The sequence below is a fragment of the Colletotrichum spaethianum genome (genome assembly GCF_022836535.1).
Source record: "Colletotrichum spaethianum MAFF 239500 DNA, contig02, whole genome shotgun sequence".
NCBI lineage: Eukaryota > Fungi > Ascomycota > Sordariomycetes > Glomerellales > Glomerellaceae > Colletotrichum > Colletotrichum spaethianum.
The window spans coordinates 2,160,783-2,184,952 of record NW_026054772.1 but is presented as its reverse complement, the minus strand read 5'-3'; the positions used below and the strand labels follow the sequence as shown (position 1 = coordinate 2,184,952).

General features: G+C 51.5%; 6 protein-coding genes across 6 annotated transcripts; 3 read left to right on the top strand and 3 right to left on the bottom strand.

Annotated features, from left to right (window-relative positions):
* Positions 1-545: 545 nt before the first annotated feature.
* On the top strand, positions 546-2,541 carry ColSpa_01487 (dehydrogenase xptC; the record flags this gene model as incomplete). The annotated part of the gene is made up of 5 exons (XM_049267699.1): positions 546-744; positions 799-1,064; positions 1,114-1,243; positions 1,304-2,463; positions 2,512-2,541. The coding sequence occupies 5 exons, from the start codon at positions 546-548 to the stop codon at positions 2,539-2,541; spliced, it is 1,785 nt and encodes a 594-aa protein (XP_049123656.1).
* A 407-nt stretch (positions 2,542-2,948) lies between these two features.
* ColSpa_01486 (putative extracellular serine carboxypeptidase) lies at positions 2,949-4,746 on the bottom strand (the record flags this gene model as incomplete). Its single annotated transcript, XM_049267698.1, has 2 exons — positions 2,949-3,465; positions 3,539-4,746. The coding sequence occupies 2 exons, from the start codon at positions 4,744-4,746 to the stop codon at positions 2,949-2,951; spliced, it is 1,725 nt and encodes a 574-aa protein (XP_049123655.1).
* A 7,835-nt stretch (positions 4,747-12,581) lies between these two features.
* ColSpa_01485 (putative histidinol-phosphatase) lies at positions 12,582-13,926 on the top strand (the record flags this gene model as incomplete). The annotated part of the gene is made up of 2 exons (XM_049267697.1): positions 12,582-13,873; positions 13,899-13,926. The coding sequence occupies 2 exons, from the start codon at positions 12,582-12,584 to the stop codon at positions 13,924-13,926; spliced, it is 1,320 nt and encodes a 439-aa protein (XP_049123654.1).
* Positions 13,927-14,714: 788 nt separating this feature from the next.
* On the top strand, positions 14,715-15,356 carry ColSpa_01484 (peroxide stress-activated histidine kinase mak1; the record flags this gene model as incomplete). Its single annotated transcript, XM_049267696.1, has 1 exon — positions 14,715-15,356. One exon carries the CDS (start codon positions 14,715-14,717, stop codon positions 15,354-15,356), a length of 642 nt encoding a protein of 213 aa, XP_049123653.1.
* Positions 15,357-16,286: 930 nt separating this feature from the next.
* ColSpa_01483 (poly [ADP-ribose] polymerase 2-B) lies at positions 16,287-18,637 on the bottom strand (the record flags this gene model as incomplete). Its single annotated transcript, XM_049267695.1, is given in 4 exon segments — positions 16,287-17,328; positions 17,575-17,756; positions 17,811-18,540; positions 18,555-18,637. The coding sequence occupies 4 exon segments, from the start codon at positions 18,635-18,637 to the stop codon at positions 16,287-16,289; spliced, it is 2,037 nt and encodes a 678-aa protein (XP_049123652.1).
* A 1,051-nt stretch (positions 18,638-19,688) lies between these two features.
* On the bottom strand, positions 19,689-21,347 carry ColSpa_01482 (uncharacterized protein; the record flags this gene model as incomplete). The annotated part of the gene is made up of 2 exons (XM_049267694.1): positions 19,689-19,729; positions 19,808-21,347. The coding sequence occupies 2 exons, from the start codon at positions 21,345-21,347 to the stop codon at positions 19,689-19,691; spliced, it is 1,581 nt and encodes a 526-aa protein (XP_049123651.1).
* Between the last annotated feature and the right edge of the window lie 2,823 nt (positions 21,348-24,170).

Here is a 24,170-nt window from a genome sequence, read left to right as displayed (position 1 = left end):
CGGCTATCATCCGCTTTTAATCAAGGACATCCCTAAAATGAGCATTGATGTCTCCTCTTGGCTCAAACGTACACCGTGGTTGGCCCAGCAGATCCCCATCGTGAGTTTGTCAATTCCCAATGAAGCATCCTCCCCGCACTTTGGATATTAGTCGATGCGGCTCATGCGACTTTATTTCGTATTGCCGATTCGCTCCCCGCAAGTGGTCGAGTTGAGCCTATTCTGAGCTAAATGAAACGCTGGTTTCGACCAATGGGGTAGTAACGACCTTTTCGGCTGACATGCATGAAAGGAATTCAACACATAGTATCAACTGACTTGATGAGCTGCCAAGTTCACAAGTGACGGCTCCATGAAATTCCGAGGAACTACGCATTATCTCCTAATTTGAATAGAATGAAAAGGAAAACTTTGAGAGGGTATAAATGAGGCAAGGCTGCTCAAAATTAGAGACCTTTGCTGCTGAATTGACTTGTACTTGACCGACAGAACTATCTTATTTTCAAGTCCTCAGGGCTGATTTCCCGCTTGACTAGAACGCCAAGATGCCTTCCCTCAGTGGTTGCGCCCTCTACTTCCTGATCGCAGCTTCACAACTCGTCTCTGCATGGCCGACCCAGCACCCCGGACACGTCCAAATTCTCACCAGAGCAGAGCAACTAGCCACGGAATACGATTATGTGATCGTCGGCGGCGGCACTTCTGGTCTGACCGTTGGTGACCGTCTCAGTGAAGATGGAAAATGTGAGTCTCTGTCTTGATTTGTCATCTATGAGGCCATGGTCTGATGTACGATAGACACCGTTCTCGTGGTTGAGTATGGTTACTACGATAGCCAAACGGGCATGAATCCTCGACGCATGTACAATATTACGTCTAAACCGTGCCCAAACCTCAACGGACGCAGTTTCTCCGTAGGGATCGGATGTGTCGTGGGCGGGAGCTCCAACGTCAACGGCCAGGTCTTCTTGAGGGGAACAAAGGATGAGTACGACGCCTGGAAAGATCTCGGCGGAGCTGGGTCTACTTGGGGCTGGGACAACCTGCTTCCTTATTTCAAGAAAGTGAGTATATCCTTACCTGGAACAACAACTCAAGACTTAAGGTTTCTAGGGCATCACTCTTGCGCCCCCTGATGCTGCCCAAGCTCGAGAGTACAACATCACCTACGACATGAAGTATTGGGGCACCGAATCCAAGATCTATGCTGCCTTCGGCAAGGGACCTTTACAGTCCAGCCTTAGTAAGACCAATAATTCTCACCGACGCCGCTCTCTCTCTTTATGCTGACCAAATCACATAGAGATCCTTTACAACGCCATGGCAAAAATGCCTGGCATGACCATTCCCATCGACAGCGGCGCCGGTGAGGCCGGTCTCTATTGGTATACAATGTCCCAGGACCCTGTGCAATTCCAGCGCTCCTACGCTCGCACAGGCCATTGGGATGGCCTCAACCGGCCAAACTACGAGATGATTGTAGGCGCCAAAGTGAACCGCATTCTCTTTGATGGCGACACCGCTACAGGTGTGCAGTTCGTCTCGCGCAACAACACTGGCGCCGCGCCGGTCCAGATCAAAGCTCGGCGCGAGGTCATCCTTGCTGCAGGATCTGTTCACACGCCCCAGGTCCTCATGCTAAGCGGCATCGGACCTCGCGTACACCTTGAGCAGGCCCGTATCGCTGTCAAAGTCGACCTCCCAGGGGTCGGGTCGAACTTCCAGGACCACAGCTATATTCCCAGTATCTCGTACCAGTGGGGCAAAGCTCCTCCGAACACTGGCGGAGGTGGCTGGGGTGGGGGCGGTCCGCCAGCACTCGCATCCATGATCGGCTTGCCTGTTGTCAGCCCTGACAGGTTCGAGACTCTCGCCAGGGCGTTCGAAGCGCAGGATCCCAAGTCTCATTTGCCTTCAAGCTACACCGCAGAGCAGATTGAGGGTTACAAGCAGCAGCAAAAGGTCTGGGGCCGCCTCATGCGCTCCAAGAACGTCGTCTTCTCCGAGATGATGATGTACGGTCCCGGTGGCTCTGTGCAGAATCTGCATTGTATGTCCCGCGGTAACATTCTCCTGAACACCGCCCAACCCGAGGCCGAGATGGTCGTCGACTATCGCGCTGCGTCCAATACCATTGACCTTGACGTCATGGCCGAGATCATCAAGTTCATGCGCCGATACATGACCACTGGTGAACTTGCGCAGTACCAGGCTCGCGAAACGTCGCCCGGTACTGGTGTCTCAACTGATGCTCAGCTCGTCAACTGGGCCAAGGGCCAGATCATCCCCTCCGTCTACCACCCTGTTGGAACGACCGCTAAGATGCCTCGTGAGTGGGGTGGCGTTCTAGATGAGGATCTCCTGGTCTACGGCGTTAAGAAGCTGAGAGTTGTCGATGCTTCGATGATGCCCACGACCGTTGGCGCGACTACTTCCATGACGGTCTATGCTGTAGCTGAGAAGGTAAGAGCTCTTCGTTTGATGATGAGACGTCACTAATGGTATTTATAGGCTGCCGACATGATTAAGGCTCAGACATAGTAAGCTCATCGGTGTTCTCTAGGATTGCGACCCGGAAGCTCAAGCTCGGTACATATGGAAGACTAGTAACTCAGCAGATTGGAAACGCAGGTGCTCTTATTGAACCATTTCTTGATCCATTTCCCTTTGTCGGTGTGAACACTTCTACTTGTTCGGCACATGCTTCGGGGTGTTTGCTATGTTGTGACTACTTGGTCCAGATAGGCTGATGTATTGCCGGGCTATGATTCACGAGCGTGGACAATTTAGTTGGAGTAAGTTAGTTGTCGGTGGAGAAAGTTTCATTGAGCACTCCAAAGAGCATTCATAACATTTTATTGAGGACATGGCTTGGAGGGCTGATTTGAGGCATGGACAAGTCAGTTACTCTGTCGTGTTTTGTCCAACATGCTGCGTATAGCCCTTTACTAAAGCTCTTCGAACGTTGTTTCTGATGCAATCGTCAGCATAACGACTGAAGTCAAGGCTCCGAATAACAAACCTTCTTTGCGGGTGTCTTGACTCTGAGTTTCCTTCCATTCCTTCATCCAGGCAGTGACGAATTCAACTTCCTGAGCCTGAACATTCTTTACGGAAGCGGGTGGGAAGTCCGGGGTAATATCATCAGGTTTGACGCAGTTCTCGTCCCAATGGTGGACTCCCAGCTCAATGAGGAGGAAGGGCTCGCTGGTTGTTGACTTTCGGTCCAGGCCGATCTTGTGAGGCGTGGCGGCTCTCCATGGGTCCGCCTCGCCGTCAACGATGGCAACGCGCGGATAGCTGAAGTTGAACCCGCCATGCTTGTTGATGGCTTCTACGTCAGGGGGCTTGGTAATGTTGAAAGCCTCCCGACAGTAGATAGAGCTGTACTCAATGTCGATGACACGGGAAACGAGCGGTAGCTGGTTCTCAGGTACTCCAGAGCCAGTCTGGAAGTAGCCCCATCTATGAAACGTATATCAGCCTCACTCGGCAAAAAAGACTGTTGATCGGCAGGCAGACACTCGGGAAGGCTTACTCTGTGCACACTTGGTAAAGCCAGCTGCGCTCATAACCTTGATTGAGGCTGGTGTTTTGGTGTTTCTCTTTGTTCCGGCTCGAGAAGCACTTCACCAAATCTCCATCTCTGCAGCCCTTCTTGACGTAATTCCTCACATAACCAACGTAGTTCAGCAGGCGATTCGTCAGCTTTGCGTCGGCGCCACTGATGGAAAGCAGTGTCTCAACGTTAGGCTTGAGATGGCGGGTGCTGCCAAAAAGCACGCTGTCAGAGCTAACGGTGGCGCAGTAGGTTCCGAAGCCAGTTGAGTCCAACGCGGGGTCCCAATTCGTTGATTGCAAGCCGGATATACCAAAGGATATGGCGCTAGCAAAATCATCGTCTTGGAGAGAACCAAGTCCGAAGAGTTCCTTGAGCTGGCTCACGTGGCTAGGCTTGACATGCTTGGACTTGGCAAGCAAGATGTTGTCCACAACCTGGGTAAGCATCTGGGTGGTCTCGGCACAGTCCCCAGGCGCGAAGAGTCTAGCGCCTTCGTAGTACTCCCAGTAGTCGATGATAGCAGCTGTAACGCCAGAGGAGGAGATTCCGCCCCAGAAGACGTCGGGGTAGAGCTTTCTCAAGAACGCAGCAAAGGCGCCGGCATAGGAGCCGCCATAGGCGAGGTAAGCGGTTCCCGGAGCGGTGAGGTTCAGGTCCTCGTGTCCGGGAAAGCTGATGTGCTTCGCAAAGTAGGCGGTGTCGGCGAGGGCTTGGTCGGTACTCAAGAAGCGGAGGTTCTCGGTGCTGAGGTCAGGGACGGGGAAGCTCTTGCCGTAGTAGCGATGCTCCAGAACAACGCCGACGCCGCCGGTGGCCTTGGCGAGGATGGAAAGGATGCCATGGTCAAGAAAGGGCAGGCGGTCCTCGCCATCCGTCTCTCCGGCAGCCAAGATGATGACGGGGCCTCCCTTGCGGTAATGCTTCGCATCAAACCAGTAACGAAGGTTGAAGTACTCATCAGAGTGCGGTTCGTAACGAGAATCGTTGTGGAAGTGGTCGATGGGCACTGAGATGTTGTACTCAGGGTACTCCGAGATGACCGAGGCGGACTCGACCCGAGACTGACCCGTCGAATGAAGTGCGTTCCATGCCTCATGATTCGCAATGTGCAGCGGCGGCCCCAGTCCGGCAACGGCCCGCGCCGCGCCCACGAGAAAGCAAGCTCCAAACTTCCAATACGCCATGTTGCCGGCGTGTAATGGAAAACCAATGATGTCCGTCCCAGTCAGTTGGAGGAGGTTGGTGTGTAGGTATTGGAGAAGTGTTGTTATGACTAAAAATGATGGGTCCGTTGATTGGTGCGGGGTACATGGCGCTGGGATACGTACCTGCCTGATTGGTATTAGCGTCACGATGTCCCACCTCGTCAGTCATCGTGCATCTGTCAGGTACACGGTCCACTCCACATTTTTACAGCCCCCATGTCCGCTATGTATACGTCATTAACACCCATAAGACACCTGTATTCGAAGAAATCCAAAGGAACTACGTCATCCGCGCTTGAATTGCTATTGTGTCGAAAGAAACTTAAGAACCCTGTAGAAAGCCTTTGTAGGGCCCTCAACAACAATTTGAAGAATGCTGGGGAGTCAGCCGAAGACCAGCTCAAGGATGAAGCCAGAGATGAGCCGGAGATGGCGTGGCACGACGATCATTCTGACTCGCTATTTACGGAAAACTCGAGTTTTTTTCTTCAGCGGTCGAGTTCTGAAGACACTGGTCAAACAGCCAGAAGATGATGTATGGCTACTGGCGATATGATCGAACCAAGGATGGAGGAGCACTTGAAAAATGGTGAATGGTGAGACCGCCTTGGGCGGACAGTCCAGTCACCCAGTAGTACCGAACCAAAAACTGCAAAACGCGCTTGAGTCTTTACGTCAGGCAAGAAAAACATAAACCTCATATGTACGATATGAAAATGGCGAGAGGAACTTGAGATAAATCTATTTGTCATCGAAACTTCTTATTATGGCTGTGATTGACAATCTTTGGCCGAAATGTCTGGCGAATCTCTCGTGAACGTCGCCACAGCATACTCAACCGATAATTCCAAGTCGAAGTCAGCTGAAAGCTTTTCTACATTAGCCGCTTCAGGTTTCAATACAGCAAGATCGAGATCCACAATGTATGGTGCCTGGATCGGGCTCGATGCTGGGTGATGTTTTCCTCGATTTTCCGATTCCTGAAGCAGCGCTCTCGCATCCGCCATGGTTATTAACCCTTTCCTTAGCGCCATATATAGCAGACTGCGCGCAATGCCCTGGGACAGGCGGAAGCAACGTTGCAATCCTTGAAAGCCGATTAAGCAGTTGCGTAAGTCGGATCGCCTTTCTGAATCATCAACAGCATAGACTGGATCTCGGAGCGCTGAATTTGCAATATAAAGAAGGGCCCTACTACAGCCGAAGCTAGATAGAGCCAACTCAGAGTTTTGCATAAAATCGACAGCAATTCTTCGAAGCTGAGTAACTGTAGCAGCACATATTGCCTCCGGAGAGGCCTGCAAGGAGGCAAACGTTTCGAATCGAACGCTCATTGCCTCACGATGCTGTACTAAAGGGCGGAACAAATCCAGAATAAACGTGTGAAAATGTATGCTGTGTATGACCCCTGTTAGCTTGATTCATACTGTTATGGTTCTGTCCGCTCGGCACGGAAATCAGCTAACTTACTGTAGGAGGAGGATGTGATGTGGGCTCTCTTTGCCACGCGCTAATTCCACAGGTAGGTCGTCCGCCCATTTCAAAAACCGCTGATAGGTTGACTCCATCAACCGGACACTTTCGTAAGCCATCTTCCTCGAGATGACTCTGCTGTTCTTGAACTGTACCATGTCGTTTGCGATCAACGCTAGCTTACACAGAAATGGAAACGTTTTCTTCTTGTTGGTTGTTTTTGCCAGCTCTCCGGAAGTGGCCTCGATATTCGAATTGTGGGCGCCGTCTGGAATCGGGACCCGTGGCGCGAACAGAACCTTGCGGGCTTGGCATTGGGAATATTGAATCCTGAGAGTATGGTCAGAACATGGAACTCGGTGACAGGGTAGGAGGAGCAGATTCTAGTTACAGGAGATCACTAAATTTAGCTCAAAAAGTAGTTGAGCACGCTCTAGAGAAGAAAACTTACGTGATGTAGACAAAACTGCCCCAAGCTGTCTGAGCCCAAGCTTGTTCCCATAGCACATTTGGAGTGCCATCTGGTCGTCTTTCTGCCATTCTCTTGTCTGCAACACCAAAAAGTCCTATATTCCTGGCCATGTCAATGGCGCTGTTCAAGTAGTACGACGCAACGGTAGAATTGATGGCATGACAGATCGAAGTCATGTTGAGAAGGAGCAATGCGGCGACTTGAGTTATATCCCCAACTCCCATTTTGAGCTCCCGCTGCAGGATCTCGATCGCTTCCTCATAAAAAGCGTGGCTCCAAGCAGCGGCCTCTAGATCGAATATTGTGTAAGCCTGCTGTTACAATATAAGTGAGGAGTCCGTTCTCGCCAAGGTGATAACATCTTACACATGCCCAGCTCAGAACAGCGCTAACTAACGGCTTTTAACAAAAGCAACTGCCTCCGGATAGCAAGTCACCAATGAAGAGATCTGCGTCGAACAGAGGCGCGTTCAAGTGGTCAGTCTGCAGATACAGAACTAGAGCCTTCTTAGCCGCCTCAGCGGGTACTGACACGCCTGTCCATGCCGAAATATCGACGGTTTTTAACCTTTCGTCATATGTTGAAGAAAACCCCATTCTTGAAGGTTTTTCGATGTTGGTTTTTCTTTCTATACCAAGGCCAAAATGTGCACCGTTATCTGCAGGTTGTCCAAGGTATAACTGAGCCTTGTTAACGGCTGGAGCGGAATCTGATCTCAAAGGCGGAACGGGGGACAGCATGTCCGTTAACGTCGTTGTTACACTGTTTCCCTCTTAGACTCAATTATGGATAGCGAACAGGTTTTGAAGTGAAGTTTCCAAAACTTGGAGTAACCGAGATGACAGGAAGCAGTTGAATGGCGACAAAGCCACTGTCAAAGGAATTTGTTTTTGCTGGATAACGAACTTACGACTTAGTTGTAGATATGATGGGCAAAACCTGATTGGATTCTGAAGAAGGCCTCAGACCCAAGAGAGGAAGTTTTGATGGAGCCCATGGAGGGTATGCAACGGTGTGGCGCATCATCAGCTCGAACTCTAACGAGCTTGGGTTGGGAGCTGCCGCCCTGTGAAAGACGTCTTGAAACGGGACGTGATGTGTTGATTGGAGATGACTTGATTGAAGCTGGTCTCGCAAAGAAGTCACAATCTCTAACGCGTCTTTCCCAGCTCTCAACTGCTCAAGGATTGGCCCAACATGGTGTTTGGGAAGAGAGCCAAGAATGTTGAGCAGTATGGCTGTGTGCTTGCTTGCCTCAACAATATTTTCGTCAATCAATTCCATTCCATCAGGAATGGACTTGAGAATGGTTTTTGAGACGTTGGCGTACTCGCAAGTAAGACCACGGCGTTGACAGGTGTAACACGACTGTAGACCATTGCACTAGGAACGTTAGTTGAAAACACAAAAGGTAGCTGGTCGTTTAGCCAGATGCTATAATTGACAAGTTGACTAGACAGACGCCGCAAGTGTCTATCGGATAATGTCCCCAAATATCAAAGTATTCAAACAATAATTACTTTTTGGGGAGGCAGCCGGGTTCACCGCAGGTCAAGATCGATTTTCGGTAAGGGACTGTTGAGGTTCCATGCCCAAGACTCGACTGAAAAGGGGGACAAAATTCTGTTGGCAACATACTCGTATCTTCTTCTCCCGACAGTTATTGCAAGCTTTAACAGCTGATTGGCGTTTTCTTTTGGGGGTCTCTTGGGGCGCAGAAACCCCGTCTGCCGGGGAAGAATCGTTTTCGTCGTTAAGAGCTCTTACGCTGGCTGTAGGGGGTCCTGGAAGAAGCTTCTCGCATGTGCTTTTCGGCTGCATTGACTGCTTGCAAACTTGTACGAGCCAGTATTTCGGTAAAAGACTCGGTCAGCTGAAGCGCCGGCGGAGCAATTGTGGTGATGGCAAGCGGGTCGGAACCGGCGATAGAGGCAGCTCCTAGACATCCTTCTCCATTTGATTAGAAGTGGTTATCTCAATCTTTGCTTCGTATATTGACAAGTCGGTCTCTCCATGCTTTTGGAAGCAAGCAATGAAGAAACTTTGTATTGGTCGATGCGAAATGACAATCATATATGAGTTAGTACATCCAAGGCGCTGTCCTTCTCTTGTCTTTCAACTATTGGAAAGCGAGTGGCAAGAAGTGGTCGACTCCTCGACCCTTCCCAAAGTTCAAGGGTTCCTCCTTGCCTGCACATAGTTACATAGTCAGCGGCCCAGCCGATATATTATGGATAGTCTGACACATGGCTCAAACGTGCTGCAGCTTGATAGGTTTTCCGAGCTGTAGAACGTGCTCGTCGGTTGAAGAAATTACTGACGTGATGGGGGTGCAAGCCCCACTCGGAAAATGGTAGGCTCCCTCCCTCGTTGTCCGTCTTCAATTTTCAGGCTGTCATTTGTTGGTCCGAGACTCAAACCGAGGCTCGGAGCAGGCTCCGGAAACTCTATTGTGGCGCTTACCCTCAATATGGTGAGTGGCTCACATTCTGTTACAAGCTGATGATCCACTCAGTACGTCGGCTCTTTGGTTCGTCTAAAGTGAGATTCTGCCATCCATGAATTGGCTGCCTCCCTACTCCAGAATAACTCTTTTTCTGCTAACGAATGATGCTAGTTCCTTGTATTCGGAATGGCATTGAACCTTATCGGTATCGAAAAAAGGTCATGCAATTCTGATGCCGGCAGTACCGAGATCCACATCCCTTTCGCTAATGGTGTTCAGAAATCAATTCGACACCCGGTCATGGAAGTTTTCCATTGCCTGATAACCCGAGGATACTTTCCCATCCCATCTTTTTCGGATCGATGAGCGGGATTTTGTTCGCAAAATTCAGAACTCGGTTTCCCACCGATCTTCACCTGAAAGTTCGATCCATTTACATGGAAGTGCATTTGGGGCGATCATCCGTCTTGGGCCATCAACTTTCAAATCCTCAACCAACACTCTTATAAATGCAAACCCAAGGAGAATGTCGTGAAGCAAGATTCGAAATCCGAAATTCGATGATAACCATGAATTCTCATTTACATACAGCTATATTTCATGTGTATGACTCTAGGCATTTGTCATCAAGTCTGCAACAAACATCACAAGAGGCATTTTCTTCTTAATTTCTCATTTCTGAGTATCGTTTAATGTTACCTTCAGCCTACTGCATTTTGTCGTCTGACCTTAAGCGACTATACAGCATGGAATTATGCAAGTCGATACCTCTACGGCACCAGAATGAAGCTTTGCTTCTTCATTTCGAGATGCAATCCAAGTTGAAAGCATGCCACGCTATGGGAAATGCTATCAGTATATTAAAATTGGGGTACTGTAGTCTGGTTTGCCTGGTTTTCATAGGGCAACCGTATTTGACTTGGCAATTTGAGCAAGCAGTACCCCAAGTCAGTTCTTGACTGCGATATCATCATTTCGCTGTTGGCGGCTTGGATGGATTTACCGGTAAGTTGTGTGGCTCTCATGCTCTGAATAGTAATACTGTTCAGATACTTTCCTCACTTTATTGTTCATTATCGGCAACAGACATTTTGCTTTTTTGCATATTTAATTTCCTAAATTGTCAGAACCTGATGCTGGTGACTCTTAGGTCGTCTCTGCTTCCTCTCAATATGGTTTCTGTGGATTTGAGGATGCCATGCTGTCCCTGCTTTCCTTACGTGAATACATGTGTCCCGGATTTATTGTCTGTATTGCCTATCATAGACTCGCTAGAAGTGCGTCCCTTTAGCTGAACTGACTGCCGACACTTACTTTCATCCCATCTCTGCTTCCTTACTGTGTTATAGAGGTGAGGACGGACAGACTGTTGATGCAGCTATCAACTCAACCTTCGAGACATCGGCAGTTGCTTCACTGCCATGCCTTTTATCGCATGTGTTAGACCCCATTGACCTGCTAGTCACGAAATGTTTGCCACTTCCATCACTAGACTAATTATGGGTTACCTACCTCGCTTTCCCACCTTCTCCATTTCCAAGTGCCTATTTCTGCGAATTTGTGCGAAGAATTTGCTCTGCCTACTGATATGTGGTACGTGGCAGCCACAAGGGGCGCAGCTGAAACCTAGTGGCGTCCTAACTATGTCGCCTATAGAATTCGCTCAGGCCCTAATGATTGGCTACGACCAACTAACACAAGCCCGGAGGCGCCTCCGAAGAGAAAAAGTCAACAGTGTTCAGCCCCATGACGACGAACCCCAGATTGTCAAATCCCCTGAACGGACAGTTCAAATCCAATCGGAGGCAGTACAGGCTCCGACATCTCTGTCTCGGCTCCCACCAAAGACTAGGTCTACCATGAGGCAGAAATAACATTGGGGGCTTCTGTTGGAGTCCTCGCGTTGTTCCTCGGGTTCCCTAATACCGGATTGTCCGGGTCCAACTTCCTTGCTTTCTTCCCGTGTTTTGGTCGAAATCGCCACCATGTCGTGTCGACAACCGTTTTGCCAACAATCCTAAGTTTTGCGGCTCGATTCGGAAGGCCTTGTGGATGGAATTCAGGATGTCGGAATCGGGGTTTCCCAAGTTTCTCGATCTGGCTGATAATCTCGATCTGTCAGTTGGGCCAGGTCCTTCTGATTTCCCCTCTACTCAATAACACTGATAAACTTTGCTCATTGATAAGGAGTCACTACGCTCGATGACGATGGATGAACTCACCGCAGTTTTCGCATTGTATGCCAAAACACTAAACTTATCGCCATTGCTTAGTCACAGCCTCTCCGATTTCCACTGCAAGCAGACCCGTGTAGAGGTCTGCTAAGTCGGACATGACTGCGACGAATACAGTCGTCTCCGATCATTCCAATAATCTATCGGAAGCAGACCTCATACGCCGGCGGGAGGTGTTCAAGTAAGCTCTTCCATATTATATTTCTAAATTCTTCGTCTACTGACCAGCAACGAGTTCTGATGTTGAGGGCTAATCGCATTTGAGCGCAGATATGCCTCGTCCATCCTTTCCAACATTGTTGTACAGGAGGGTAGTGGCTCAGGCTTATCCCTCTCACGAACTGCATCCGAGAACATCACTTTGACAGCTTTTGCTCAACTGTGCGCCTGCCAAACTGGAACAGCCCGCTCCGCCATCTCCTTCTTTGATGAGAAGTTCGAATATGTAGTTGCCGAAGCAACTCCGGCATTGCCTCTTATCCCCGGATTTCCTCATGACGACCTCCTATTCTGCAACAACATCTTTCCGCGTCGCCGTGGCATATCTGAGTGGGCCCTCTTCGAACCGAACGAGATTTGCCACGGCTCCAACAATGGTCTCTCTGAGATTCCAGTTGTGATCATCCCCAACCTCGCTGACGATGCTCGCGTCAAAGAGCATTCGGAATTTTGTGCCGTCGACGATCCTGAAGCATCAACGCGCTTCTATGCCTCGGCTCCCATCCAGACCGCAAAAGGAATCAACATAGGTGTTATTTGCGTCATGCACCCACAGCCCATGTTTACTTGGTCGGATACTCAAAGCCAGATCTTGCGCAATATCTCGTGCGCTATAATGAGCTACCTCGAGGGCTATCAGACCAGTGCTCAATTTCGCAGTGAGCGGATGAACAGTGGAATTTCTGCTTTCATGGAAGAAAACTTCAGTCTGGCTGGGAATTCCTTGAAGCCCAGGGCTGCTGATCTGGCGCAACTCGCCTTGTCTGGCAATATTTCCGACAGTGTCTCTGACCACCCCAGTGGCCGACAGAGTGTCCCTTCACAAAAGCCAATTGTCTCTCCTCCGAGCTCTGACGCGACTTGCACACAACAAACACGGATTCCTGAAATTAGCACTGACCACACCATGGGCCATGGGACACCAGCGGGAAGGCTGAAGAGCCCGGACCAGAACCCCCGCCCACCAAGATGCCCGGGACCTTTGAGGCCCAATCGGATACATCGCGCCAAAGATCAATAAACCTCATTTTTTCGAACGCCGCTGATAAGATTCGACGAGCCACAGACACAGAAGGATGCCTTTTCCTCGACGCCGCTCCAGAGGGTTCCGGTACTATTAAAAGCCCCGTGGCCGAGGACCCAACCTTATCGTTGCTGGGCTTAGCTCCTACCAGCAGCGATGAAGAAACTGATTCGTCTTCTGGTTCCAGTAACTGGGTGTCAGCTCGTGTCCTTGGCTTCTCAACGTCCAATCGTCATGGGTTTGATGAGCATGAGCACATCACTCGCCATGGAGCTGTCGCAGAGAAGCTCCTTGGAACCCTTATCAGACGCTACCCCATGGGCAAGCTGTTCACCTTTCACGACACATACGGCCTTCATCCTACAGACTCATCTGAAGAGGATCGAATTAGACAGCTTTCGACACTCCCAAACAATTTGCACCCAAATTTCAGCAAGCCCAGTTTTCAGCGGCAGCAGCCTCAGGCCAAGGCTTGGGCGAAACAGAATGAGGGCAAGGACATCCTCCGCATCTTCCCGGGAGCTCGCAACGTTGCTTTCGTACCCGTTTGGGACCCAAGAAAGAACCGCTGGTATGCTGGTGGTTTCATCTACAGCCGCCAACCGACGCGGGCTTTCACAGTAGAGGGGGAGCTTGGCTATTTACGCGTCTTTGGTATTCTGGCCATGACGGAAACCTTGCGTCGCGAACTCATACTAGACGAGAAGACCAAGTTTGATGCATTGAGTTCGATGTCTCATGAGCTGCGATCTCCGCTTCACGGTATCATCCTCGGTATTGAGCTGCTTACTGATACCGACTTAAGTGTCACTCAGAGTGACATAATCCACACTCTAGAGGCAAGCGGCAGAACTCTCGCCGATACGTTTGATCATCTCCTCGATTACGCAAAAGTCAACAACTTCCAGACCACAACGACTCCACTTGCCAGAGGCATTCGCCCAGGTAACCCGCAGAAGCATGACTCCATTGAGGCCGGCATGATGACGCTCAACTCCGTTGTGCAGATTGATCTGGTTGTTGAGGAGGTGATAGACAGCATCTTTTCCGGCTTCAGCTTCCAGCATATGTCCATTTCTCAACTCAACAAGTCGGACAGGGCCCAAGATCTTGATACTGCCGCCAATCTGTACCTTGACAGTCTAAGGGCAAAAGAAGAGCTGGGGCTTGCTCAATCTACACAGGCTGCCGGACTCGCTTTCAACAAAGTCCTGGTCTTATTCGACGCCAACCCCGAGTGTGCTTGGACTTTCGACACCCAGCCCGGCGCAATCCGCCGGATTGTCATGAATCTCTTTGGGAATGCTCTCAAATACACACAAAACGGAATCATCAAGATTTTTCTTGACCAGAAACGTTCAAAAACAGAAGGAGTCAACCGGGAGCGACAAGTCACTATAACGATTTCTGACACTGGCTGCGGAATTAAGGAAGACTTGTTGCAAAGCGAGTTGTCTAAGCCCTTTCCACAGGAGAATCCCCTAGCTCCCGCAACTGGTCTTGGACTCAGTCTGGTCAAACGGATGACCTCCAAGCTTCGTGGTCGCATGTCGGTGCAGAGCCGGGTTGGAGTTGGAACCTCGATCAGCGTAACGCTACCGCTGTCCATTCCTTCAAGTACTTCGGCCGATGGAACGCATCACGGGGTGGATGATGTGTTTCCTGAGCAGCGTTTGGAGCTTTCAGGACTGCGCATTCGTTTGCTGGGCTTTGATAGTACCATGACATTGGTCAATGGCGATAACCACGACAGCCACTCAATGATAGGAAATATCTGCCGCAACTGGCTTGGGCTGGAAGTGCTCTCGACGACTTCGGAGACACAGGATACCGTACCAGACTTTGTTCTGGCGTCGGAAGATGCTCTGGATCAATGGTGGAAAGACTCGAGCCTTTCCAAGCTTCCATGTGTGGTTGTGTCTGTCAATGCGCTGGTCGCCCATCAACAGTCCACTCAGCGACATGCGCATACAGGAATCGTGGAATTTATTTCTCAACCGTAAGACTAGGGACGCCTCTTTTTCCGATCAACAGTGCTAACATTGACTAGTATTGGACCTCGCAAACTCGCCAAAGTAATGCTGCTTGTCTTTGATAGATGGTCAGCGGTGCAAGGAAGAAGGATAGGCCTCAAGAAAGAATCGTCAGCATCCGGAATCCCTCAGATCATCATCGAGTCTGAGTTAGATCAGCTTGGGATGAAATTTCAGTCATTGAGCAGCTCATCGATACAGCCCTCGGACTCAGATGACTCGGGCATTCAGGTGGAATCGAAGCTGCAAGAGAAATCAGCTCCGCGACCGAAGCCTTTCAAATCCAACTCTGCCGAAAACCCGACAGTTGAGTTTCTGTTGGTGGAGGACAACCCCATCAACCTCAAGATATTGTCCACGTATATGAATAAGCTCGGGGTAAGGTTTAACACGGCGACTGATGGGCGGAAGGCTCTGGAAGCCTATGTGCGGAACCCTGCCGAGTGCAAGTACATCCTTACGGATGTTTCCATGCCAGTCATGGACGGATTCGAAGCCACGAGACAGATCAGAGCGCACGAGAAAGCATTAGGATTGGCGCCGGCGACGATTATCGCGTTGACGGGGTTGGCATCGAGCGAGTCTCAAAATGAAGCGTTTACAAGCGGGATGGATTTGTTTCTGACGAAGCCAGTCAAGCTCAAGGAGCTGGAGGCGATTTTGAATTCCAGGGGACTTCTTGGATGATTTACTGATCTGTTGAAGAGAATAGGCAACAGCTGACTTAAAGCGATGTACGACACATAAGCGTTGTGACTGATTTACAGAGTGGCTATAGATGTGACTCTGGTGTCTCAAAAAGAATACCCCGATAAAACAACATGTTGATAAACTATTATCCACCAATGCAAATGTAATGGAAATACGCAAGACGTTGAGACGAAGTGTCATGGACTCAGTTGCTTGGCTGCCTTGTCGTGTGTTGCGTAGTGGGAAATTGTGCTTTATTCATGGTCATATTGCCGAATCCCACTGCACAGAACTACCGACTCCTCCCGAGGAGCCATCAATACTTTTACACTGCCAAGAAGCACACTAGGAAAAGAATCCAGCGACTTGAAGGACAAGTCACGAAAATCCTCAACAACGTGGCTTCCCCAATTGACCCCGAATCAAATAGTGGAATCACCGCCACATACAAACGGATCATATATGGCTCCTCGAAGCATCTCCGCCTAACCCTGTCGGCAAACTCCCAGACCCCGCTCCAGGCTGACAACAGGAGGATGTTCCGCATCAGTGGGTTTTGATGAAGCCTCGTGTTCAGCTTGGAGCATTGGGCAACCTAAGCTGTTGATAGTCTCTGTAGAGGGGTGAGGCGGGACGTGGATGAAGTGTTACAAAAGGATGTTGGAAAATTGTGGCCAGGCTGACCATGAGATGAAAGTAGAACTTGCTGCAAAGCTTCACATTTCAGAAACCAATCAATGAAGAGACTAGCAAAGCAATTTTCCCAACGCCAGCCGCTGTTATCCCTTGCTAAAAAGGGTCCTTCCTCCAAATTTATGAGACTTCTTGCCTCGAATGCTTTCTCGTCTCCAAGACGTGTCGTGATGCTCAAAGCTGACTAGAAACCTCGAGAGCGCTCCCAAGCAACCATGGATACTCGTTGTTATCTTACATTTTGACGCGGAACAGATAGCGGAGGCGGACTTGGGCAAGATTGTAGGCAATGTACTCATTATACTGGAGCGATGCGTTGGGGATGTTTGTGTCACCTGGCAGCACGCTGACGTCGGGCTGTTGAACGTTAGCGACAATTCTTGTATCAGAGTGCATGCGGATCATCCTCACCATCTTGATACCCTTGAGCGATGGGTTAACGCAGCCGGCATCCTTCCACTGGCTCGGACCGGTTCTCCCCTGGCCCCAGGTTGACCACATGCCGTTCGCACGAGCGGTTTCGCCCGCATTGGACCTCGAGTTAGTGAGCTTCTGCATTGGGTCGCCAAGCTCAGCCTCACAGAGCAACAGCAAGGCCTGGCCGCCGGAGTAACCGGAATAGCAGTAGTTTGCCGACTTGGAGGACATGTCTGCGAGATAGATGCCCTTGCCGAACATGTATCCAGTCACCGGAGCCTCGGGGGGCGCGATTCGCAGACCCTGACTAAGGATACCACCGTAGTTTGTCACACGAGAGCCGTGCCACAACAAGCGCCGGTCAGACTTAATGGAAGAGAATTCGCTCTTCTCAAAGCGCTCCAACTCGCCCTGCCGTTCGATGCGGAAGATGTCCTCAACTTTGTAGTTGACAGAGTGGGTTGCACCCCTGGTTTTCTGGAGATACTCGGAAAGGAGGGTGAACTCTGAGCTCTTGGGATCAATGGGGGTCATCTCATCCATTCCGAGACCCTGGTATTGTCTATCGGCGGGGTGAACATCGTGACCCTTGCGATCGACCTTCATAAGATCAGACGCAACCTTCATGTCAGAGAGACTGTCGAGCAAATCGATTTCCTTCTTCAGCATGTCACCACTCCGAATGATGGGAGGACGATTACGGCCGAACGCGTGAGGAATCAAGGTGTAGTACAGGTTGGATAGGTGCTCGGTTGCTGCTGGTACAGTCATGCTGTACTTGGAGTCAGCAAGCGTGGGATCGTTGAAGAGCGCACCCAGGTCCTTGAGTGCCTGGAATCCGCGAAGAATGGTATTCTTGCTGAGCTTGCCCAGAGGTAGCTTGTTGGCATCGTAGTTCATGGACGTCATGGCGTCGCGGAAGTATTGCTGGTTGAAGATGAGGTTCATCAGCTCCTCTACAGGCTTCGCCAACGTGCACTGAACCGGTCCCGGCGCATCCTCAGACTCCTCATCCTTGATTTTGTCGGCAGGTCCAGCATCATCGCCGTCATCCCCGTCGTCGTTGTCAGAGTCTGGTTCATAGCTGCGCTCAATGAAGGCGTACTTTTTAGGCTTAGGGTCATCTCCACGGTTGGCCCAAGCCAGGCCACTCTTGTCTTTGAACTTCTTGTCAAAGTTGCTGAGAGCATCATTGAGGGTGCCGTCACCGAGGACTGCGCATTGGCCCCATTCGCCGACTCTGCCCCAGCGGGTCCACGTTTTGTACGTCGTCCCATTTTGAACGAGCTGTAAGACGTCAGCAATGAAAATGTGCATGAGCGCTATTCAGCATGCACGTACCTGGACGCGATAGAACTTGTTGTTGTTGTTCGTAGCATTCGTCTGGTTGAGTGATGCATCGTAAATAACGCCGTCAGGGGCGATGTAGACGGTCCCCTGAACCTTGCATCCCTCATCGAGGGGAATGTTAAGTCCCTTGGAGACGACCTGGCTACCGCCGGCCGTCTTGTCTTTGGTGTCTGCTGCTGCTGCTGCTGCTTGCTTCTTCACGTCGGTCTTGTCATCAGCGTCGCCGGTGCTCTTTTTGGTGCCCTTGGCTCCGGTGGCGGCCTTTAGCTTCTTCACATTAGGCTTGGCATCGGCCTCGTTGTCGGATTGGTCGTCGGCCTTGGTGCGCTTCTTGCTCGAGCCATTGGCCTTGGGCGCTGCACTGGCCTGCGACTGCGACTGTGAGGCGTTCTGTTGGGATCCATTGGCCTTTGATGAAGCTCCGTTCTTCTTGGACCCGTTGATTGCCGGGGCAGGAGCTGCCTGCTGGGCTGCTTGCTGACCATACTCGTAGCCAGTTTTGGGGAGGAGGGTCCCCTGAGATTCGCAATCCTCGGCCCACTGCAGGCTGACAACGGCGACGTCGCTCTTCTGGGCAGAGGCAACTTTTGTGGTGACGGCGTTGAAGTCCTCTGGCGTAGTGATGAGATGGGTTGTCTTCTTGGTGATGGACTTTGCGATACCAGCGCCGAGGGAAGAGAGCCAGGACTCGAGCTCGGTGCGCTTCTTGTCAAAGGTGCCGCTAATGGCGACGACGGCACCGTCCAATGGCTGAGCAGCTGGAGCTGGAGCTGGAGCGGTCGCCGGGGCAGCTGTCCTGCCAGATCTTCTTGGGGCATTATAGGCGTGAATGTGGAGATCGTTGAGGGTTTTGGGGGGCAAGGACGGGGGCTCCAGAAGAATGGCAGGGGGGATCGTATAGAGGAATTGAGCCCCAATTGATGGCAGTGGTGAAGAACGTGAGGAATACGACAAAAGGCAGAATGAATTGGATGTGAAGCTTTGGAGAAAGAGGGAGACGGGAGTCGAGATGATTTATTTCATTTTGTTTTTCCTCTGGCGCCCAGCGAGGAAGCATGTCAGCCCATGGTAGCGAGCGTCCTAGAAGGTACCGGCCGAGGAAGGGAAGGTACGGTACGCTTTCAGCTCCTTTCGGCAGAACCAAGCCAACAAGGAGCTGCACTGCAGGCACCGGCCCCGCTGGTGCCTGGCGCACGAGCCACTGTGGCACTCGAGGACCGTCGCGTGTTCACGTGCGTGGTGCATCGCGCAGCTTCCTCATTCTTCTCGAGGAGCCCCCTTGTTCTTGGGGGAGCTCCTGCCTGCTGCGGGCTCGTCTGAGCTCCAGCGGGAGGCGACGAGGTCCAATGAGGGCGGTGACTCAAGTCTTGGGGATTGCTTCATCTCGATGTACCCCCAGCCATTTCCATAACCGTCATTGGCATCTAGCGGCCCATCTGCCTAGATAGTGGAACCTGCAACCTGACCCCTAGGAGCATCACCACCATCATCATCATCATCATCATCGTGTTTTCGGCATCATCTCAGGGCTCTTCGTGGCAGCTCAACTCTGTTCAGGCCTCGATGACCCAGCGGCCAGACAATCTCACATGTTCACGTTGGTATTGAAGCTTGTTTGTCAACTCATTTCGAGCGTTGGTCTGATTGATGACCCAGACGCAAGGACCACTGTCGGCCTCTGTTGCCGGGCTCTAAGGCAAAGGTCTACGAGAACATTAGTGGGTGAAAGCCCGATTCATTCATTATCATGTCCTCCCACGCCTCTAGCGCATCTTGCATGTCGTCCGGGTAGTAAGCCATGTCGTCGTAATAGGTGTTCATCAAGTCGTCTGAATTAGGTAGTATGTAGTCGTTAGCCATAATGCACCCTCACTCCTCGCCGTCTAGATCTTCATCATCCTGCTCTTCTTCTGGCCGGGGTGTGTTAGAACGCGAGGGACGAAGGGGTGTGCTGTGCAAAGCCAAACGCGGAGCAGGGTCTCACTCACCTTCCATCATCTCGTCGTCGAACTCGGAGTCATAGACGTCGTCTTCGCCCTCATCAGAGTCAGTCTCTAGCGGAAGTTCCGCCTTGACTTGCCCGACAAGCTCTCCGACAAAGTGCTTCCAATCGATGCCCGTGTACTCCTTTCTATTCACCTTGTCGTCGGCGGAGCCATCCTTGCTGTGGAACCAAACTTTGGTGTTGGTCATAAAGGTACGTTGGGCAGGGCTGCCAATCATGATATGGTCCAGGTTCAAGTTGGGTATGTCGCACAGAGCTTTCAGCATCTTAGCCCACAGGTTGACCTTGTAGTGGTCACGTCGCTCGTCGGGGTCTCGGGCGTCGGCTGCTTTGTTCCACAGCGTAAGCTTCCACAGCTCCAGTCTCTTGAGCGTCGGCGAGAGCTTCCGAACAAGCTGGATGAGCCGCTTTGGCTCGACATCCACAAAGCCCAAGTTGAGTTCCTCGATATGCGGGAATGCCACCGGTGGAGGAGGAGGTGGGAGCTGGCTGTCGGGAGGTGTCGACGGGGTTTTGGGAACCGGGGTACCCAACCAGTTGATGAAGTGGTCAACAGCGTCTGAGTTGTTACCTGGATGGCTGAAGTTCAATCTCAGATGCTTCAGATTGGGCATGTAGCCCAAGAAGAGGCGTAGGAGATAGTCGTGCCGACGGCGACTGAAAGCAGTGTTGTCGTCGGCACCGGCTACGGGAGCCGTGATTCGGAACGGGCCGTTGGCCACATTGACGACGCACATAAACGTCTCCAGACTCTCCAGAACAGGGGCAACCTTGGGCTTGAGGTACTTTGTGAAGAGATTGAATGCATCGTCCGAAGGGACGCCCTGACTTTTGCGAAGCAGTTCAAAGGCCTTGGGACGTGCACCGGCATTGCCGAGTGCTGTGAAGACAGATATGAAGACTTTATTTGTGTAGGCCTGGATCTCGTCGATGGGGACGCGGAAGAGGTTGACTTCCGTCTCCTTCTCGAGCGTCGTCGCACCGTAGCTTGCCCAGGTGGCAGTGAAGCCATCGCGAAGACTGCGGGCTCTGGAGTTGTAGTCGCGGATGCCGACTGTCTTGAGATTCTTCAAATTCCGAAATGCCTCGGCCAACATGACAACATGCTGGCCACTGTTGACCAGGGCGAAGTGGTCGGCTTGAGCCTCGCGGTAACGAGTTTCACAGGCTTCCTTTCCCGGGTGAAAGTAGTGGCGTGTGAAGCCGTTGAGGCCGATGATGACATGGTCGAGGCAGTCACTCAACCGCGAATTGCTGATATCGACGAGGGCCTGCAGGCTGAATTCAGTGAGCATGAACTGTCGCTTAGTGAAGTACTCCTTCATGAAGGTGTTAAACAGTGACTGCTCGATGGATCTGCACGTGAGGCGCAAGGCGCCCAAGTCTGTGGTATTGAGGAGGGAAGAGATGCGGAGAAGGACCTCAAGAGGGATCTTATTGAAGGGTGAACTGGATTGCGGATCCGTGGGTGCAACCATGATTGGCGTTGACGACTTGGAAGTCGATGGCGTGGGTTGTGACATGGTGGCGGTGTTGTCGTGTTGTGCGTGAAGGACTGTACCACTCAGCTTCTGCGGGTCAAAGGAGACGCTTCTTGGGCGTTTGCAGAGACTGAAGGAAGAGGTCGGGTTTGGGATATGACGGCTGTCAAGATCGCAATGGACGTTTTGCTAGGAAGTAGAAAGTCAAGACATCAGACAACGTCGTCAGTAAGGTAAGGTTGGTCCACGGTGGCCGGCGAAAGACGCGATGTGACGATTGAGGCGAGCGTGGTGGCTCGTGCTTAAGCTCTAGGCAGAAGCGGGGAAATGGAGGTGATTCAGTGTTGGTTGTTGGTGATGGTGATGAAGTTGGATCTCAAATCCACATCTCCAGGAGCCCCCCTGCCCCTCCTCTGAGGATCCAGAGATGAGAGCGCCAGCAGCAACGACGGCGTTGCAGGTGTGCCGCCTCAGCCTCACCACGTCCAATCGGCGTTCGTTGTGGCGTGGCCGCGGCGCATCTGTGCCGGTTCCTGCCTGGTGGCGTCCGGGTCTGGGCGAAATTCAACGGACGGATGCACTGCTCTCGACCCAAATTGAGCTTGATTATTGGCTTGCGATAGACCCCCGGCCTGTGTAGTTCCAGGGAGTAGTTATAGTAAGCTTCGCTGAAGTTGTCTGTTGCAAACTACCTACGGATAAATCGTATGATGCGCACTTCGGTTGACATCTGATAGCAAAGAAGCTTGGGCCATGGGAAAAGTGACGTGACTGCTGCTACCAACGGTCAGTGCTCCTGCCGTTGTTCTGCCTGCTCGTCTGGTTCCAAAAAAAAATATTTGAGAGCGAATCCTGTGGCCCCTGCACCGACTCTCCAGCCTGAAATGCCCCACATCGATACCGAATCCGAACGTCGAATCCTCCCTGTCGGAACATCGCTGACTCAGCTTGAATTTTCCGGCCGGAACAATAGCGTGGGCCACACTGCCATAGTGGTAGGTAGAGCCAAGCATGGGTCCGTCGAACTCAAACTTTGGCGGCGGCGTGAGGGAGGTGCGTTCCTCCGGTTCCTTGAGTACTACGTAAGGTAGGCAGCGCAATGAAGCTAAACAGGGACACCCTCTCACAGCATACTTTCCAATCGGATGTCTAACGAACGGACACTTTAATTCATCGTCGCTCATGGCGCCCGCTAAAGAATATCGATCGTCAAGCGCTGAACCAGTGCAACGGATGTTCAGTTCCGCACGGAAAAGCTGCGCAATGATCACCCACTGGGCCTTGGGGGAGACGACTACCTAGACAGCCTCCGCCACTGTACTCTCCTTTTGACATAACTGATGAGTCGAGTCCGGCAATACAACGACTACGGCTTTCCTTCCAGAAACAAATCAAGCCACTTCTTGACTTCGTCAATCGACACTCAGCCCCCTGATGAACCCATACAGAACCCCGTTGTCTGTTCCCTCGGAATCAACCGGCCAAAGTCGCATTCGGCGCGGGAGTCATGGTTCCATGACCCCATGACGCTCTTGCTGTCCAAATCGACTGGATCTTCGGGTCTCCGCCGTGCATTTGCTCGGATTTGTCGCAGGTTGATGGCGACCAACGTCGTCCCTGCTAGGGTTACCCAACGTCTTTTTAGTGGAAGCCTTGGCAACAAGACAAGAGAATGAGCCAATTTCAACCAACTGCTCCGTCTGGCGAACCTGACGAACAAGTCTAGAGTTTAACATAGTATCGCAGCATCCTGTAATCACTCGCTGCTCGACAATACGGACGTACGGAGCGTTATCGCACCTATGGCCCTTGGCAGAGGATTGCGCAATGGTTGTCAACCATCGGGCATTTTGCAGCAGCCGAGGCCCGTTGGTCTCTTCAAGAAGCTCGCGTTGCATGAGTGCGGTCGACTGAGGTCGAGACCGGTTGCCCTCAGCTCCATTCTGTCCGGATTGATGTGCCTCCACGCTCCATCAATCAACAGCCAGGGGAGAGGTGACCAATGGTCAGCTGGAACGTGCGGTAGGCTCAGTCGATTACTGATGCCATGCTTCCCAAATCCTTCCAACAATGGCGGCGCAGTGAAGAGTCGCACTCCAAATGGGTCCTTTCCCGCTCGAGTACTACGGTGTATATGTGCATGTAAGCTCGGGTTGAAGGGCTCGCAGCGAACACGCACCATGGCAACACTTTTTATACAAGGGCCGTGACGGTGCCCACATCACGCGAGATTTTGGCTCTCGTCAAATTTCTCCAGCCATGCACCTCAACGGCGTCGAAGCTCAATGACCTCCTCCAACGAATCCGACCAGCAAATATTTCTGTTCGCCTTTATTCGAGGCAAAAGATCCCTTAAGTTTAAACCGATCAAGAAGGTGGGTTTGACGCAAGTAATCGGGGCCCTTACAAGTGTTTACTGTATCTTTCTTCCACTGCTCCCAACGCTACTGACATAGGCGGGCCTGGGTCATCTTCCTAAGACATGCCAAGACGTCCGCCAAGACTCGGGAGGGGGAGCCTCACTTTGTTACCATCAGCGACTGGATCCGGACCTTATTTTTCCACCCTCCGTCCACCCACGTTCGATATTGTCGGAGATGAACTATCCAACCGGGGTGTAAAGGCGGCCATGCGACGGTACTTGGCTCATAAACAAGCTCCCACTAAGCGGACGACGCACATCTGATAGCCGCTCCGTATCCGCACCCTGCGTTCCCTTTCTCTGAACAGGCAATGCAGGACAAATCCGATGGAGACTCGGCTTTTCGTGCCTGCATCTTTTCACTATGTACTCTATTGCCTCCCCCGGCCAAGGACCGGTAGCACTCTGCTGACCCCTCGCTCTCGCATGCCCTTTTGGCTCTT